Here is a 17,359-nt window from a genome sequence, read left to right as displayed (position 1 = left end):
TTTTTTTTTAATTTATTTTTTATTTTAAGAATCCTGAACATCTCAGCACCTTCTTGCGGGTAACGTAGAGCCGTTTTCTTTACTTTCATTTAACTTATTTAAATGCAAGGTTAAGTGTGAAGGAACAATGTATTATTAGCACAACTGTTCTTCATGTATACAACTGAATATACACTTTTCAACGGGAATAAGAAACTCCTGTACTGTGTTAGGGTTTTTTGTATAGTCATTGAACCAGCCAAATGGACATTCAGAGTTCAGGAATGTGATTTTAATACTCTCTGATTCATTCACTTACTGTGCTTTGAAGGGATGCTGGTTTTAACACAGAACCGTAATATTAGACTCAGAGATATCTAGTGCTTAGTTTCACCTGTCTAGTGTAAACTGTATCTGCCAAGTAAGAGGTCATCTGGCTAATGCAGAATAATTTACATTATTCCATTGACGCAAGGACTCTTCTGCTCTAAGGAATTAATATTTATTAAATTTTACCTAAAGATTTTATAAATAAATTTGTACCTAGGCTTGTATATATAGCTTATCTAGGTTTATCCCAAACGTGCACACAGTTTTGCAGTTGTTCAATCTTGCAGTTTCATTTGCAGTTTCTTTTCTTTTCTGTGTAACTAATCCTTTTTTATTTGCATTTGATGGAACACTTCTTCACATTTTAAGATTGAAAAAACTCCCCATGGTTAATGTGTTTGAATAACTTTTGCTAAAAAGCTGTTTGAACTTGAAATATGGGTAATGTAGATTAGACATGGGATCTGTCTTTGAGCTGGCAAAAGTGCTTGATTGAATAACATATTTGTGAAAGTAGCTCAATTTTGTAAGTTTAACCAAATGGAGAACATGCTGCAAAGTAAACTATATTTGAATATCATTATTTTTTTTCCCGTTCCTGAGCAGCTGCTTGCCAGATCCATTCAATAAATACACAAAATTTAACTTTATGTCGGTACATACAGTTCTCTAGTCTGTAGTAAAGATGTATTGTTTCTTACAGTTAATTTCAGATAACTGTTTTTGTCTCCTTTGAATGAGATCTCTCAAAAATTCATTGAAGGTAAACCAGTCTTACTGAACATACTTTTGAGCTGCTCTCTACTGGTCAAGAAAACCAAAGGGAGAGAAGGTGTTTGGCTTCTAAGATGACTATTGTTAAAGCAGCTAAATGATCCACCAAAAGTTGTCATCTCTTTGAAAGCTCTAGTACCAGTAAATTGTAGTCTAGGTCATTTTAAATTAGAGCTAGTCTAGGCAAACTCTGTGACTTTAGGAGAATTTCAAAGAATGCCTCATGCAGTCCCATGAGAAATCACAAGTGAGTGGTGCTATGGCAGTGGTTAGGGTTACATGCGCAAAGCAGGTTGGATCTCTTCAGAGCTGTGAAGCAGCCAGAATGTTTCCAAAGATTGTCATTGTACAGAACATCAACTGCAAATAGTTTCTTTGGAAATGACTTTAGCTGAACTTATGAGGTTTTTATTTAAAAAATGACAACAACAAAAACTTCGTATTCTTAAGACAGGAAAAAGGTTTTGGTATGGTGAATATAAAACAAAACAACAAAAAACAGTTGTTCTAAATCTTAGCTCTAAGTGACATGTTCAGTCTTGTATGAAACAAAATTATGTGGGGAGGGAGAAGTAAAAAACTGAGATTTTTACCTTTCATTTATATCTAGGGTTTCAAGATGTATTAAGACTTATTAGCAGCTTTGGTGGACTAATATCTATATTATTTTTCTGCTGAGGATCTTACAAATCAGTGAGGAAATAAAGTATTTGGATACTAGACTTGATACCGTTCTCAGAAATCCCAGCTCCGCCAGTGGGAGACCTTCGATCTTGCTGCACAACAGATAAGCAGTATCTTCCATCTGGTGAAGCTGCTGCATCTTTCTGCTCTGGGCTGCTTCCTGAGGGAAGCTGAAATTTCACAATTTCTGATCTGGAAAAGAAAGGTAAAATAAAGTGGACTCGTAGCAAATTTGAAAGGAAAGAAAAAAAAATGAACATGCATGGTGTAGCATATAATAGAAATTGTTCAGGCTCGCTACAAAAGAACAGGGTCGTTTACCTTCAGTGCCTGTGAAATCAAACTGCCAAGGACTGCCTTTGGTTGTTTTTGCTGAGAATCAAAGGAAGATGGATTTTCTTCTTAGAGTTAGGTAATAAGAACTAAATGTTACTTATAGCTTTTAGTTCATCTCAAAGACATCTGGACAACATATATAGAAACAGTCTAGTCTGGCCATGTCTCTCAGAGTCTCTCTGTTTTCAACTGTCAGTGGTGGAGTGCGTGCTTCATTTTTAACACGGACACGTTTATAGCTAGGGTAGCAAGTCTTGCATCTTGTCACACAAGAGCGGTGTTCAGATTTACAAATGTCAGGCTACTTGCCTGGTTCAACATTGAACCAAGCTTCTGTTTAGCCTAAAGAACAGTATTAAAGACTTTTTGTGGCCCCTTTACAATATTAAGCAGACTGGAATGTTAGTCACATTCTAGGACATAAGAAGAGGACCGCACTAATAGCCAGCGGTGTTGTGTTTCACAGTTTCAAACGCCACACACATATTGACATACTGGTTTTCATACTGCCCTTATGAGACATTAAAGTACACCTCTTATTTTACAGATGTAAAAATATAAAGCTTGTGGTCTATGTTCACAGAGAGATATAGGAAACTTGGCTCTGTTTATTTCAGTGAGACCAAGGTTTCAGAATTACTTTGTTTTCAAGACCAAATCAAGACCTTTTACCGAGACTACGTAGTTAATTCAAAAATAAAGATTAGTATTCAGTACTTCTGTCTTCTAATTCTCTGCTCAGTTATTTATAACAAAAGACATCAGGGAGATGTGTTTTAGGTGGTTTAGGTCTAAGTCTCCCGAGTACTGTTTTTACTGGAAAGTCAAAAAGAATATGTGATTGGAGTCTTGCACCTGCAAACCAGTGAGCATTGTGCTTCTGAATTACTAACAATCTCATTTGAAATTGTGTATTTTTTTTTTCTTGAGGGGAATGTAGTATTCTGTTTCTTAAAGGAAACAGTATTCAAGATGTGGTACTCAGATTAAAAAAAGAAAGAAGATTGCGAAATACTTTGATATCAGCTACATTAGGGATAAGTAGCATTATTTATGGATTTAAAAAAATCTGATGAATGCAAGTCCTTAAACTTGTCAATCAAAACTATTTTTAAAAAAAGTAATTTAATTCAATGTGAAGGACAATGATTGTTCAGACTGAGGAATTGATAGTTACCTAAATGGAGAGCATTGGGGCAGTACTTGTGAGGAAATTTGAAGTAACGTGTATTGGAGGAATAATCCAGAGTGTATTTTCATGTAGTTGAGTTTTAAATATTTTTATCCAATCAAGAAGATGACCCAGGCATCTAAGAGAGTTAAGGAACATTCTGTGTAGTAAAATGGAGACTTTTACTGTACATGAAGAAAAGTCTAACAAGTCTACTCACATAGATTCATTTTATTTTCTTTAAAAAAAAAAATAAAAATCCTGTTTTGGAAAGAATGGAAATGGAATGTGAGATGACCATCATGTGAAGTACACGTGAATTTTTCTCTTCTCATTGCAGGACATTTAGTTTGGTTCAGGTTGGCTTTCCTACCTGTGCTTTCTTATAAATATACTGAAAGACAGTATTGCTATTTTAGACAAAATACAGTTTGCAATATAGGAGACAAAGGAAATGAATCCAGATGCTCCTATTTACGTTTAAAACAGTAAAAAAAAAAAATACTTAATGAAACTGAGATATAATAATATAACAGTGAATTAATTTTTAACATTCTTTTTTTCACTGTATATATGTAACTTTATTCCACAAAATGTTAGGGAAATTAGAGCTATGAAGGTTTTATAAAATCAGACACTTGTAATTAAGAAAAACCCTCACATTGGATAAATGGAAAATTGGAATATCAGTCCCCATATGTAAAATTTATATCAACTATTTTCAGAGCAAGGAATAAGCAACCTCTCAGGTATGGAGCTAAATGAGCAGGATCCAGTCCACCACAAGATTTTGTATGTGTATGCTGTGTAATGTAATGTACTTCATATTGAGTATTTTTCCTTTACTTTCTTGCTTACTTTCAATAGTTACATCAGGATATTTTCCCACTTAGACCATATAATAGCATGATTATATTGTTTTCCCTGTAGGAGCCATTATGTAGTTCACAAAGAATCTACGTGCAGAAGAAAGCAAACGAAATTCAGGGGCTTTGTAGCAAATTAATCTCCCTCTGAACTCTTCCTAAGATTAGTTTTGGATTGATGAATATTGAATATTTGTTGCACTTAACTCAGAAAATATTCATCAACATAAAATGAGAGTTAAAACACTTAGGAAATTGATTCTACTCAAACAAGTTGCACAATAGCATTTTGTACAAATCTTCTAAATGCTTCCTGCCAGTAAATTCAACTACTGCTAGAAAGAGGACTTCAGATGTAGTAATAGAAGAGCTGGTGCCAAGCTAGAGATAAGTATCACTAAGAGCTTTTGTTTAATCTAACAGAGCTGCTGTCAGTCCCTGAAGAACCACACCAACATTAGTTTCCTTGGTGTTTCTGAAAGTATATGTGCACTAAGTGAATATGATCATTATTTTTTTTTTTTAAATGTCAGTATTTCAAAAATCTCTAGGGACAGAAAGTGAGGCAAACCTTGCTTAGAAATCATCACTGCTCTTTACTCCCTCAGATAGAGCTGACTGCATGAAAATTAATGATGTATTTTGTTTACAGTTTGTGCTATTACTTAGCAACAATTGGATTTCCTGTTCAGTCAAAGGAAATAGCAGCTCCAGAATGAAGCTGGCTAGTCATTTAGCTTGCATTAATTCTGGCAGAATCATAAGGTAGCCTACAAAGCTATTTACATAGCAAGCTTGGGCATTCGAAATGGAAGCTCCTGAGATTTCTGCAGAGTTTTGCTGTGTTTCAGAGTTTTGGACGGTACTGTGGAATGTAGTATTTCCTTTAACAAGGATATCACATTTTATTTTTCTGAAATGCAGTAATTTTCTTCACTTTTAAAGAAAACTAGTTGGGTCCTGATACTCAATAGGAATTGTTTACAGTTTTTGACTACCCAGTATTTGGTGGATTGTTCTTTTAAACTTGAGCAATGGCGTAATTTACATCTGCATGGATTTTAGAGATTTCTAGAGTTAGGTTGCATAATATAGCAATATTGAGATTTCATTGAATATTAACTGTAGTTTCAAAGTTGGTTAAGGTTTTAACCCATAAAAAGACTGAGAAGAATACTCAAGTATTGTGAAAATCTTCTCTATTAACAGTGGGTAAGTGCTGTAATGTTTAATTTGATCTGTTGATGGTGGTATTAATGTCTTACACCTGACTACCTGTTTTAAATTTAGCTTGCAGTCCAAAGAACATTGAGAAGTTCAGTTTAAGAAAAAAATAAAATTTTATGTCCTTCCCATAAAATTCAGTGCACCCTGGCAGGATTTAAAATAGACTGTATCTACTTGGACAAGATTCAGAACAGGCCTAAATAGTGCTTTTACCTCTCCGCAGTTCTTATAAGGGAACTTAAAATTAGTTGATGAAGTCCAAAGCAGACACTGTGATTATTCATTCTATAGTAGTTTTCCTGAGAGGATGTCATCAGCCCTCTTTTATTGTGGGGAAATTAAAGGAGTCATTCAGATAGTGTGTTTTGTGAGGTCTTCCCACTCAATATATGATTAAAGACAGCCATATCATTCCTCTCTAGAGATATTCATCTGGGAAACTAGAGAGGGAAAAAAATAAAGGAATTTTGAGCAAGAGTTTTCAGACCCAGATGCTCCAGAACTAAGATCTTAGTTCTGGCACAGGCTCTGCCATTTGCATCTAATCACATTGTGCCTTGGTTTCTCCAACAGGAATACAGTGAAATCATAATTTGTTATGCCCTAAAAAAAGGGCACAGGTTAAGCCTTGATTTCTAGAACCGAACATAGCAAGTACAATTATTTCAAGGTATCTGGAAATGGGACGTATTTTAAACATGCATGAAGGAACATACGGCCAGACAAGCTGGAATTCCAGAGCTCTTCTGTGCCAGATAAAAATGAAGGAAAAATGCAAGCAGCAAGATGAGTAAATATGGATGTTTTTAAAAGCAAGCAAATACACACACACAACACCAAAGAGGTTTTATGTTTGCTGAGCTACAATACTTAATGTCAAGGATCTGTTGGAAATAAATACACTGGAAATTTGTAGTTTTGGTATGCCTTGGGGGGGGAGTTGCTGTTACTGCTCGCATGAAGGGGAAGCTTGCCATTCCTTTATAAGTAGAAACTAAATATGAGCTGGATCAAAGAAGCTTCTTATCTGAGGTTGGGCACAGAAGAGTAAGCTGAGTAAATGTACAATAGTAGTGAATCTTTGCTGTCTATTGAAATAAAGGTTTTATATATATATGTAAATATATAAAACAATTTCCAATGGAAATAGGATCCCACATTGACTTTGGAGAATGTTTCAAGAAGGCAGCAAATTTCTGGCTGGATTCTAACAATTTTGGTTTTGACTTAAAAGCAGATGGAAACCAACCAGAACAGAAGGTTGTTTCATGCTCCTCAGTTCTCATTGCTGGAGTACCCAGTGTTTCATCATCCCAAAGTGAGGTGGTGGAGGCATGAATGGAGGCACAGTGATGCTTTTTGGTGGTGGAGCAATGAAACACCCTGATCTCCTGATTTCTCATCATGTCCTGTAACCACTAGGTCATTTTTTCCTGTCTGGGAGCTTTTTATTGTTCAGCAAAACTTAGTGCCAAATCCAGACTCTTAATTTTGAACTGGCAGAGACTTCAGGATTTAAAGAAGAGCATAATGAAACAGGCCAACCGTCATGCTTTCACTGTCACGGTAGGTTCTTAGAAGTGGAATCTCCACTCATTCTTAACCATAGGTTTAATTCTTTTCTCATCAGTATTCATACAACATCTAACAGGTCTTCATAAATGAGAGGAATGAATAAACAGCACGTTTGCTTAGGGCAAAGATCAGAGGGGAAAGTAGTTCGGAAGATGCCTGGGAAGCATCTGTGCGCGGTGCGGTGTGGCGAGGTTTCCGTGGTGACAGGCAAGCAGCCCACATGCATTTTCAAGCCTTTGTGCTGAGAATAATAGGCAGCTCCGGAGAGGGAAAATCAAGAGTGGAGAGTTGGAAAGTACTGGACCTTAAAGTAACGTCCGTGACTAATTGGCTTTTAATTGGCACTCCTGTTATTGTTATGGAAACTTCTAACTGCAGCAAAAACCACCTGCTTCTGGGGCTAAACAAGTCTTTAACTTCCATAATTCCTGACTAATCATAAAATAACTCTGAGGAATTATTTAGCTTCGTGTTTATAGGTCTTTAACTAGTTCTTTTTACAGACTTACTTAGAGCAGATCAGGCAACTGTGTCAAGCTATGTACATGGCCCAAAGTACAGTTAGCCAAACTAAGCTATACTTCATTTTAAAAGTGTATGACTGGTCTTTTCATCTAAAATCAGGTGTGGTTTTATCTTTGTACTATTTTTACCCAAACTGTCAGAGTTAGGGAACCTGGAACGGTTTCAGTTCTGGCTCATCATCAACAGGGAATTGCAGAGCTCATGGGGTGTGCATATTTTGATTTATTTATGACTTTTCATACATCATGTGGGTTAATTCTTTTTTCACAGTGTATCTAAGTGTCTGTAGGTTTACTGAATACATCTGTCTTTGGTTGGCATTTTAAGCTGTGGATCTCTCTCCAACAGAAATCATATTGAATGAACTTTCTATGAATAGTTTAGATTTTAAAATGCTTGGTCTGTAAAGCATTAAATCTAAAATTTTACAAGTATGAATTTTTTATAAATAATAAAGATGACTAAATATCCCTGATTTGTGCTGAAATAAGAACAAAATTGTAACTTAAGAGCCTCTGTAATGATGGTTACAGTTTGGAGAGGTTTTCTGTTATCGGCTGATGACTTTAACTTTCTTGCCAAAATCACTGTCCTCTAGGAAAAATCATCTCACTGATGGCAATGTGTGTTCTCGCTGAATGTTTCCATCTTTCTGCACAGTGCATATAACCAGGCAAATCTGCCATACTAGCAGAGGGTAACAGAATTATTCCTTGCTGTCATGCAGCTCTTCCTGTGACGATTTCAAGCATTTTTTGAGACAAATCAAACTTTTGTGCAGACATAATGAAATTATTGAAAAGAAACATATCTTTTATTGTCTGTACTGTCCCATTCCAAAGAGCAGCTTCTGTAAGCTCAGACTGTTTGAGGGAAGTTGTTTTTCAGAAATCAGCTGCTCTTAGTACAGGTCTTTATTGTTCATTTGTCAGTTGCTCTCTTGTTATTCCACTACTTACAGTCTGAGATCACATTAGAAAACCGGATTTTATGGGCTGTACATGGGCGTTTCCTGACACTTTGGGTTCTCAAAGATCCAGATGTCAAGTTCTTCAGTTGCACATTGTTGTCCTATGCCATTTGAGTTGAATTTCTCCCAATCAAAACATTTCTTATGCTGATCTTTCAGGTTTCAGGTAAGAAAGAACAACAGAATTAAAGACATTCCTAAAAGGCCTCATGTCTCCCTTGTCTGGAGCAGTGACTGTTTTTAAAAACTCTGAAGTATTGAACATGTTCCAGCCCATAGCCACAAATAAATATATAAACTTTGCCAACATTTGTGTTTACTTTAGTTTACCTTAAGCAAGATGTCATTACCAGCCAAGAATGAGATCAGGAAGATTGTCCCTTTTGCATTCCTGGTGCTCTCTCTGCTAAAGATGCTGGCACAGGGAGTGGTGGCTTTGATGAAGGGAAGACCACAGGAGCTGCATAGGCCTGATGGAGCAGTCCAAGATAAATTCAGAAGAAAAAAATCTCCCTTTCTTCCAATCTTGTACCCTTAACACCTTGCTCCCATTCTCCATATTCTCATTCGTTATCATAATGCTTCATGAGTTGTGCAGGTGCTTGTACTGCTATGAGCTGGATTCCTGAAATAAAGTGTATTAAAGTATCTCCTTCCTCTTACTTTTGGAGACAAGTTTAAAATTTGGATCAACGTCCTAAGAGCTGCGTCTTTCAGGAGATGCAAAAACACAGGGCTGTGACAGGAGTGAGCAGGCTGGGGAGAGACCTTTCAATCAGGTTTTACTGCTGAAAAATATATGCAGTTGAATTACTCCCTGAACAGGTAAAGTGATTAAGGTGAAAATAATATAAAAGTGAAATTACAACAGCTACTTCTCCATGAAGGAGACAGGACTGGTGTAGAGACAGAAAGGCACAGAAAAAGGTGCTTAAGGGTCAGGCATGCTCCCTGATAAAGTTTGGTATGGTATTCAAGTTCTTGAAGTCTCACCACTACTCTCCTATCAGTAAATGTTTTGGAGAAGCATCCACAAATTAGCTTCTCCTCCGCAACTGCAGGTCCACCTGGAGAATGATAATTTACTGTGCTGTCAGCTGTTTGGTTATCTCAGAGCAGAAATATATGCAGAGAATTTGGAGAATCTGACCCTGGTGGTGGAAAAGTATGGTACAGATGTCAGGTAGCCCACGATGGTGCTATCTGACACATAGTCTTGTGTTTTAAGCAGATTTGTTATTTTGCTTGTGTTTTTTTTTTTCTCTTTGAAAGCTCTCAGTTTACAAGATGTCAGAAGGTTGCCTTAACCCCAGGAGCACATCCATTACATTATGATTATTTATAAAATCAGTGTCTGTTTTTCCTACGTGACCCTTGCCTCATTCAAGGCAGGGGATAAATGACTTCTGTGGACGGACAACAACTGTGAAAAGAAGGAAACTTCTGACAGGAGGTTCCTTTCTCTTCTATTGCAGAAGGTGTAAGTAGCAAGTCAGGTGAGACAGGCAGGAACAGAATGGCTAGTGCCATTGTTACAGCAACTAAATGCTCCTTTGAAGATGATTCTACACCTGTCTCTGCTGGATACCCTGCATAATACTAGGCAAATTACTTCAGGCTTTTTACACATAATTGCTGTGATAGTGTGCACAGATAATAATTGGATCCTGATTTTTTGTATGTGAAATTTGAGACTACGGGGTGTGTAAACTGTATCTGAAACGTGGAATCACTGAAGCTATAATTTGTGTGTTTTGCTCTAAAATACTGGGTACTGTGAACATTTAAGTCAGAGTGAGCACCTAAAATTACCTGAAGACTTCTATGGTAATCTTTGTCTATTATCTTATACTATGATGAGGAACTAGTCATTTGTTTTCAGGGTAGCACTTAAGGCCACTTTTATAGTAAAGATGAATTAAGCATTGAGCATGACCCACCAAAGTACAAAATGGATGCTTTTATGCATGGCTACTCACATACTCTTATACTTGTTACAAATAAATTAATAAGGAAGCTGAATTAAAACTGCATGGACAGGTTTCCTCTTGTGACTCACAGAATACATTCCTTTCAGCTCTGAAATGCAGCTCGAGATCCGAGTCTCACTGTTTGACGTTTTCCTCAACCTTGTTTGACTTTGAATCTTAACATTCTTAATAAACTATTAGTCATTTGGGCTGCTGAATGGAAGATATATTTGATAATTAGGCTAAACAGATGAGGTAATTACGGTGCTCTTATAAATTCTGTACCTAGCAAGGAATTATATTGTGTGGTGGTAGTTCTGAGTATATATAAGATGAATATGGCTTTCTTGCTCTGTGTGAGGTATTTTATGGTTAATAGTCACTGAATTATCCAGGAGAAACATTCATCACTTTGGAATTATGTCATTCAGATATTGCTGCCCCCTTAATGAATTCTATTGTGACGAAATAAAGGAAATGATTTCCAGATGTTGTTCCACTGGAATAAAGACCTCTATTGCCACACCCTGCTAGTGAGACAGTCAGTATAAATATCTGAATTTCTAGAGCTTGGATGCACACAATGCAGGTTTAATTAAAGCTGGAAAAAATTAAGTATCACTTGTTCTTGATTGAACTATTAGAACAAAAGCTATTTGCTAAAGCCTCCCCAAAACTTGGAAATTTGAGTGAAAAACCCGGATTCAGCTTTCCAACTAGGCATGGAAATGGAGGCCATAGACCCATTACTCCATTTTTCTTATCTTGCATGCAGTTCTGAGTTTCCTTTCCTTTTGTACTGGACCAACTAATTTAGCATAACTGAAGTTTGTGTTATGCTGGCAGTGTTAGAATTACTCCCCAAACCCACAAGACTCAGTAGAGAGGGTGCATGAGGACTTAGGAGTAGCAGGCTATGTGCAGGTGCATTAAGACTTCTGTAGTTGGTCCTCGCACAGAAAAGAGGGCTGGATGGTATTGCCCACTGGTGTGGATCCATCCTGCTGGCTGTCACTCCAGCACTTGAATCTGAGCCAGGCTTCATCCTTTAATAGATATTGCATCTTGTGGGTTGCCCTTCCTTAGGTCAACATCCTTCATCCATACTCTCAGCTAGGTTCATAGGACGTAGGTTCTTCTGCCTAGAGTTTGCTGAAGACACTTTCCTGGCGGTACATTACAAGTCCATTTCAGAGAAGCAGTGCAAGTAAACTTACTTCTTTGGCTTATCAGAAAGTATTGGTCTGAAATGAGGCTGAGGCCCATCTGAGAACAAGTTCTCGCACAAGATTTACAGTCCTCTCTGCTTCTAGTCAGGCTGATAGTCCCCTTGGTAAAACCTCTTGCTAGACACTTTTGATATCTCCTTTCAGCCCATAACAAAAAGCAGCAGAGGCATGTAAAAACAAAAGGCAGCTACATAACTGCACGTATATGAGTTGTGGGTGTATTCTGCTAAGTCTATGCTTCCTTCCTCATCTGCAAACCTTAATTTTCAGAATTCTTTTTCTCTCTATTGGTGTCCTGACTCATATTTTACAGAAAGGTTCTTGAAAGTCTACAGCTAAAAATAGTAACTAAAATACCACGAACTTCTAACGCGCTGACAGATATAAGAAAGATACTTGATATAAAGCAGATAAACAAGAGCAGCAGAGCTGTGTGCTGTAGATAATTGCCTTCTGCCATTGCTTGTACAACAACAACAAAAAAAAGACCTCATATATTCCATCACGTAGACGTGCTATTTAATCCCAAAGAATCCTTCTCTTATCTCCCATGTGCTACAGTGTATGTCAGTAAAGATCAAATATCCTGTGATCCTTTTAAAGTCTGCTAGATAAAGAAAAGTGTTCTTCCTAAAGAGAGTCAGGGAGTCCTTATCAGTAAGGTGGAGGTCCTACTAAATTCAGCTTTTAGAGCTTAAAACATTTGATAAAACATTGTTTTTCACTTCTGTTTGATGCATGCAAGACTGTACCACCTAATGTGGTTGAAATTGTGAACATCTGTATTTACTGGCATGTAAGTTCCTTCAGTTCTTATCTCAGAGCTGCGTAGATCTAGAGCCTCATGGGTTTGGAGAGGCAGAAAAGGAAGATGGTACACTCAGCTTTGTGCTTTAAGCTGGCTGCTAGTTATTTCTGACTAATTCTTAATAAGCATTTAGGAAAACATGACGTTAATGTACATTAACAGGAGGGGCAGCAACCATCAGTGTTGTATCGAAGTCAGATACTCAAGCTCCCACGGGGAAATTACACGCAGGCCTGTGTAGTCATTTGGTCCCTGCAGGTGCCCAGGTGCTCCACAAACGGGAGCTGTCCTGCTGTGAATGCTGAGCCCAGAAGCCCAGAGAGCAAAGGGAGCAGCTGTTCAGAGACCTGAGCATGAAGTTTTGGTGCCAGCAACTTTCTGCTGTGACCGTGGGGAAGTCACAGCTTCCATGTTTCTCAGATCCTGTATCAGGAAACAAGAATAACAATTACCTCACCACGTTGTGTTTTCTATCCCACTAATGTTTTCAAAACATCCTTAGATCTTTAGAGAGGGCTATTTCTTTACTAGATACTGTTTAATTATCCAAGCTCCTTCATATTTGAGCTCTATACCTGCTATTCTGATGCTTTTTTTGAAACAGTTTTAAGTTTCCTGAAAGCAGCATGCCCATTGATTCCTTTGAGCTTTCATGTTCGGGTAGGTGACTTGCAAAAAATAACACTGCCTTTCCAGTAATCTCCAAATAATTACTTTCCTTCCTAAATGTTTGTAAGTTATTTGCCAGTTCAGAGAGATCTGAAAGGATTGCCTATTATTCCTGCATTATTAGACACATTCTGACAACAAATATATCAGCTTCTATGTAGTCTTTCATTGGTTATATAGCTGTATAAGAAATGTGATTAGGAAACAGAAATACCAATGACAGAAATGCAACATAGCCGCTCCCTTCATGTAAGAACTGATTTCTGGCTTTGCACGTTTAGCACTCTGGCTTGGCTGCTTTATCCATGGGTGGATCTCTGCTTATCCCAGCATAACCTCAACTGATAGATGTATTTCTTTATCTGAGGAACCTCAGGCCAAGTAGGGTTGTATTGTATTTATTGTCAAGTTTACTTAAAAGTCATCTAAATTTATCTTTACATAATACCTATTCCCACAACCGCAAAGTACTTGAGCAGGTGTGTAATTTCAACCAAATATGTAGTCTCATTGACACAAAACAAACTAAAATTACAGTTTAATTTCACTGTATCAGTTGCAATCCTTATATAAATAGTTATGTTTTCATAAATGTTTTGCTAAAATTTCATTATTACCGTTTTCAAACAATTGACCTGGCCAAGTTGAGGTTAATAGTTATACAAGTATTCCTCAAGCTTTTGCTTTACAAGCTGTTTTGCAGTTTCTGTGATATGGTTATAACGCATTAATTTCCATGCTGTTCAGCTGTTCAATAACATAGTACAGGGATTCATGTGGGGCTTAGGCAATGCTTAGTACTCCTCCAGGAAAAGCTCTCTTCTATCAGTTCATCAGAAAGTCAACATAAATTACTACAAATATTTAATGGAGGAAAAAAGGTATGGTTAACTCTTTTCTGTCTCAGAAAAAAAAAAAGTCATATATGTAAGACAGGTTAATATGAGTGTATATCAAAATTCTAGGCTTTATGGATGACTTCCAGTAGGCAAAATATGGAATTTCAAGGTACTGTGAGCTAAAATGGTTAAACTAATAGGCTACGGAATAAGTATACATTAAATGACACTTAAGAGGTGTAACTTGGGTATGCGACAAGGCAGCAAAGATGGGTACTGAAAATGTGATTATGGTCATATTAGCATTGGTTGAATCCCTAGAAGCAGACAGTGTTGCTTGAAATGTATAGGTTATTGGCTGGATCTTGAAGGTTTCTCACTTCTTGAAATGTTATTGCACTGTTAAGGCTGTTCTTTTGATACTCTCCTCACATGTTTGAGTTTATAAAATGTGGCTGTGTTTTCAGACCACAGGACTGGTGCCATATGATGTAAATGATGTTACCTGTGTTTATACTGTGTCAGTGTAAGGAAATCATGACCCAATCTGTTTGAAATCAGTATGCACTACTGAGATCAAGACTAGATCAATAATGTTTTTATTAGCAAGAGCAAAACCTAGTGTTCTTGTAACTTATCCAGCACTGATACCATATGGTTGTGATAATATTCTAAAATTGTATGTAGACCCTTCAGAGCCACCCAGGTGACACGTGTTCCCTTTTTATTAGGACAACAGTCCAATGAAATCCTGACAGGAACCCTTGAGAAGAATTACTTATAATGTAAATGATAAAAGGACTGACTTTTTTTTGGGAGAAAGGATCAGTTAGATTTTATTAGAAACTTAAAATAACTGATTTTTTCCTCCCTATTTTTTCAACTACGTTATAAATGAACAAGTAGAAAACTTGATTGATGAAATAAGAGCTGAGCTGGAAGTTGTGTATAGATTATTTTAAAAGGGTATGAAAAAATGAAACAAAACAACCTTCCATCCTTTAACAGTGCCTGCTGCTCTGCTTCTCTTTGAAATATGCATACATCCACCAGAACTGCTTAAGTCATAAATAGCATCAGATTCTGTGGAGCCTAGCAGACTGTCAGAAACCAGAAACACACTAAATTAGGTTGAAATACATTTTCTACTTTTGTTTTGGATATTCTAGCTCCACAGTCTGGAAACATAGATGTCTAAAGCAAATTAGAGCTACATTAAAGATAATTGAAGTGATGCAAAAACGATTCTGACAGTGATTCCATTTCAGCTGCTGCATACTTAAGGTATTACAGAACTTGCTAACATTAGGGTATTTAAAAGGTACATTATTTAGGTAGGATCTCTAATCATGTAAGACACAGTAGCACTGAGTCGTGCTATTGAAAAATGTCTGGTTGTAAGTGGACATCACAGACCTTAGTGCAGCACTGCAGTTCTCAAGCAGGAGAGCTAATAAATGAGGTGAGGGAGAGGGGGCAGATGGAATGTGTTGCTAGGAAAATTCTTCATAGGAAGGTTGGGTAACCATGATTCATGTTTTCCCAGTCAACGTTACTCCAGATTATTTTAACAAAAGGTTTTGGCTTCTTGCTTCTCTCTCTCTTTTTTTTTAAAGACAACAATACTTAAGTGCAAGGTTTTCTCTTTTATTGGATTCTCCTGCCTGCAGTGCACCCGCTGCATCAGCTAGACGTGGTTTGTTCATGCAGACTGGGCTGCCAGTTACCTCTGTGGGACACGGTGCTACTCGCATCACAGGTGGCCCCTACTTGCAACAGGAGCCCTGTAGTGGGCAAAGACAATTAATTTGAACAGTCTTACAGGTATTTGGAAGCAGATACTTCCTTTTGTTTTCATAGCGTTTCCTCAATAGATTTACACAGGAAAAGAGGGAAATCTGTATGAAAAACAGGAAACAGTTCTCAGAAGCAGAAAACTGTAACAGCACTAGAAGGAAGACTTAAAATAAATGCAGTTGTTTGAAACTACAGGTGATACCACTTGTATTACCTTACTGTAAAAACAATGATTAAATTTAACATCACAGGGTTATAGTAAAATAAAAATCCTTGGGTATTTACAAAAAATATGGTTAGCCTTTCACTTTAGTCCATAGTAGATGACTAATATTTAAACTTCTGGGGCCAGATTTTTATACCATATTTTCTACTTTATTGCCTTAGGCAACTCTTTTGGAAAATTTCTCATATGCCTTAGCCTTGGAAGGGATCCCACACTCCTAATGCTGATCCATCCCTGTTGCATCCAATATGAGACCTAATTTTTTCCCCTCAGCTTTTTCACATTCTACAATATAATTTCATATCCTGGGATTCGTGGCTGTACTATGAGAAGGAAGACAGGTTAGGATGAATTTTGACGTGTAGAAATATTTGATAAAGAAAATCATCTACAGATTTCACATCAAAGCTCCTTTCTGATCCATCCTCAAACTCCCATAGAGTTCAAATATCTTGGAGAAGTTGTTCTAACATTTGCTGCAAGCACTGAAAAGGGATAGGAAAGATTTTCTGTAGCTCTCCACTGTAAAAGTTATGTTTGGCCTTCACAGTGTGTTGTTTGTATATGAGAACATTAGGGATAAAATATTCAGCACTAATTTAATACATAATAACAACACAAATGGCTAAAAATGAAAGCAGAATATGTTCCTGAGTTTTATTGCCAGATTTTTAGTAACTAAAAGCATTATGTTTCAAGATCTATATGACATAAAGTTCAAAATTTTCACAATCCAAAAGAATTTAACACCTCCCCAAAACAAAACAAAAAACAGACACAAACCCCAGCCTTTTATCCATGCCATTTAGCTGGCAATGCTGCTATTTTAAATATTAAAGCTGTCCTACCTGCATACCAGAACTTTGTGAAGCATTTCAGGCATGGCATTACACTCCTTAAAGTTTCCATTTGACTGAGTGAAAGAGGCTTTGTAGATCTGAAACAGTCCCATTGAGATCAGAGCAGAAACAGGCTTGATATGCTGCAGTGTTTTCATGTTTCTTTCAGCTCAGTGCCACAACAAAGCCTGCTGTTTTTATTTATGTGCTGGAGTTAAAGCTATTGAACAGACTGGAGTTTGTCTATACACCTCACGCAGAACCTACAGATACCATTTGTGTTCAGATACACTACAAAAAAACAGTAGTAGATCTCTGCAGCGAATGCAGATTTTTCTTGCTTTTGTTCTCTATAGATGCTTTAAACAACTAAATAGGGGAAAATCAATACAGTGCAAAGTACAATACTTGTATCATTAAGCCTGAAACTTAAGAAGACACTTCCTCCCCCTCCAAACCCTCAGTTATAGTTATTAAAATTATCTTGATTGTACTTATTACTTGAAGGAACTTGCAACAGTCTTCCATTATATGGTGATTTGATG

At 37.0% G+C, this 17,359-nt stretch overlaps 2 protein-coding genes across 11 annotated transcripts in view; one reads left to right on the top strand and one right to left on the bottom strand.

Moving 5' to 3' along the window:
* Positions 1-17,359, top strand: part of CFAP92 (cilia and flagella associated protein 92 (putative)) — a 120,574-nt gene that overhangs the window by 29,276 nt on the left and 73,939 nt on the right. The window contains exon 1 of one of the 7 annotated variants that reach the window (XM_083796407.1): positions 43-59. The exons of the other annotated variants lie outside the window; for them this stretch is intronic. The gene's annotated coding sequence lies outside the window, so the exon portion shown is untranslated. Of the gene's footprint in view, positions 1-42; positions 60-17,359 lie in introns of those variants that run through there. 7 annotated transcript variants of the gene reach the window in all.
* EFCC1 (EF-hand and coiled-coil domain containing 1) overlaps positions 1-17,359 on the bottom strand; it is a 55,771-nt gene that overhangs the window by 14,466 nt on the left and 23,946 nt on the right. For all 4 annotated transcript variants that reach the window (XR_014571735.1, XM_083796419.1, XM_083796417.1 and 1 more), the window contains exon 3: positions 1,814-1,959. Coding sequence is in view for 3 of the 4 variants with exons in the window: in XM_083796419.1 (XP_083652545.1) it covers positions 1,814-1,959 (146 nt within the window). In the remaining variant the exon portion in view is untranslated. The remainder of the gene's footprint in view (positions 1-1,813; positions 1,960-17,359) is intronic.

The sequence above is a fragment of the Anser anser genome, assembly GCF_964211835.1.
Source record: "Anser anser genome assembly, chromosome: 12".
NCBI classification, from domain to species: domain Eukaryota; kingdom Metazoa; phylum Chordata; class Aves; order Anseriformes; family Anatidae; genus Anser; species Anser anser.
This window is presented reverse-complemented; position numbering and strand designations above follow the sequence as displayed.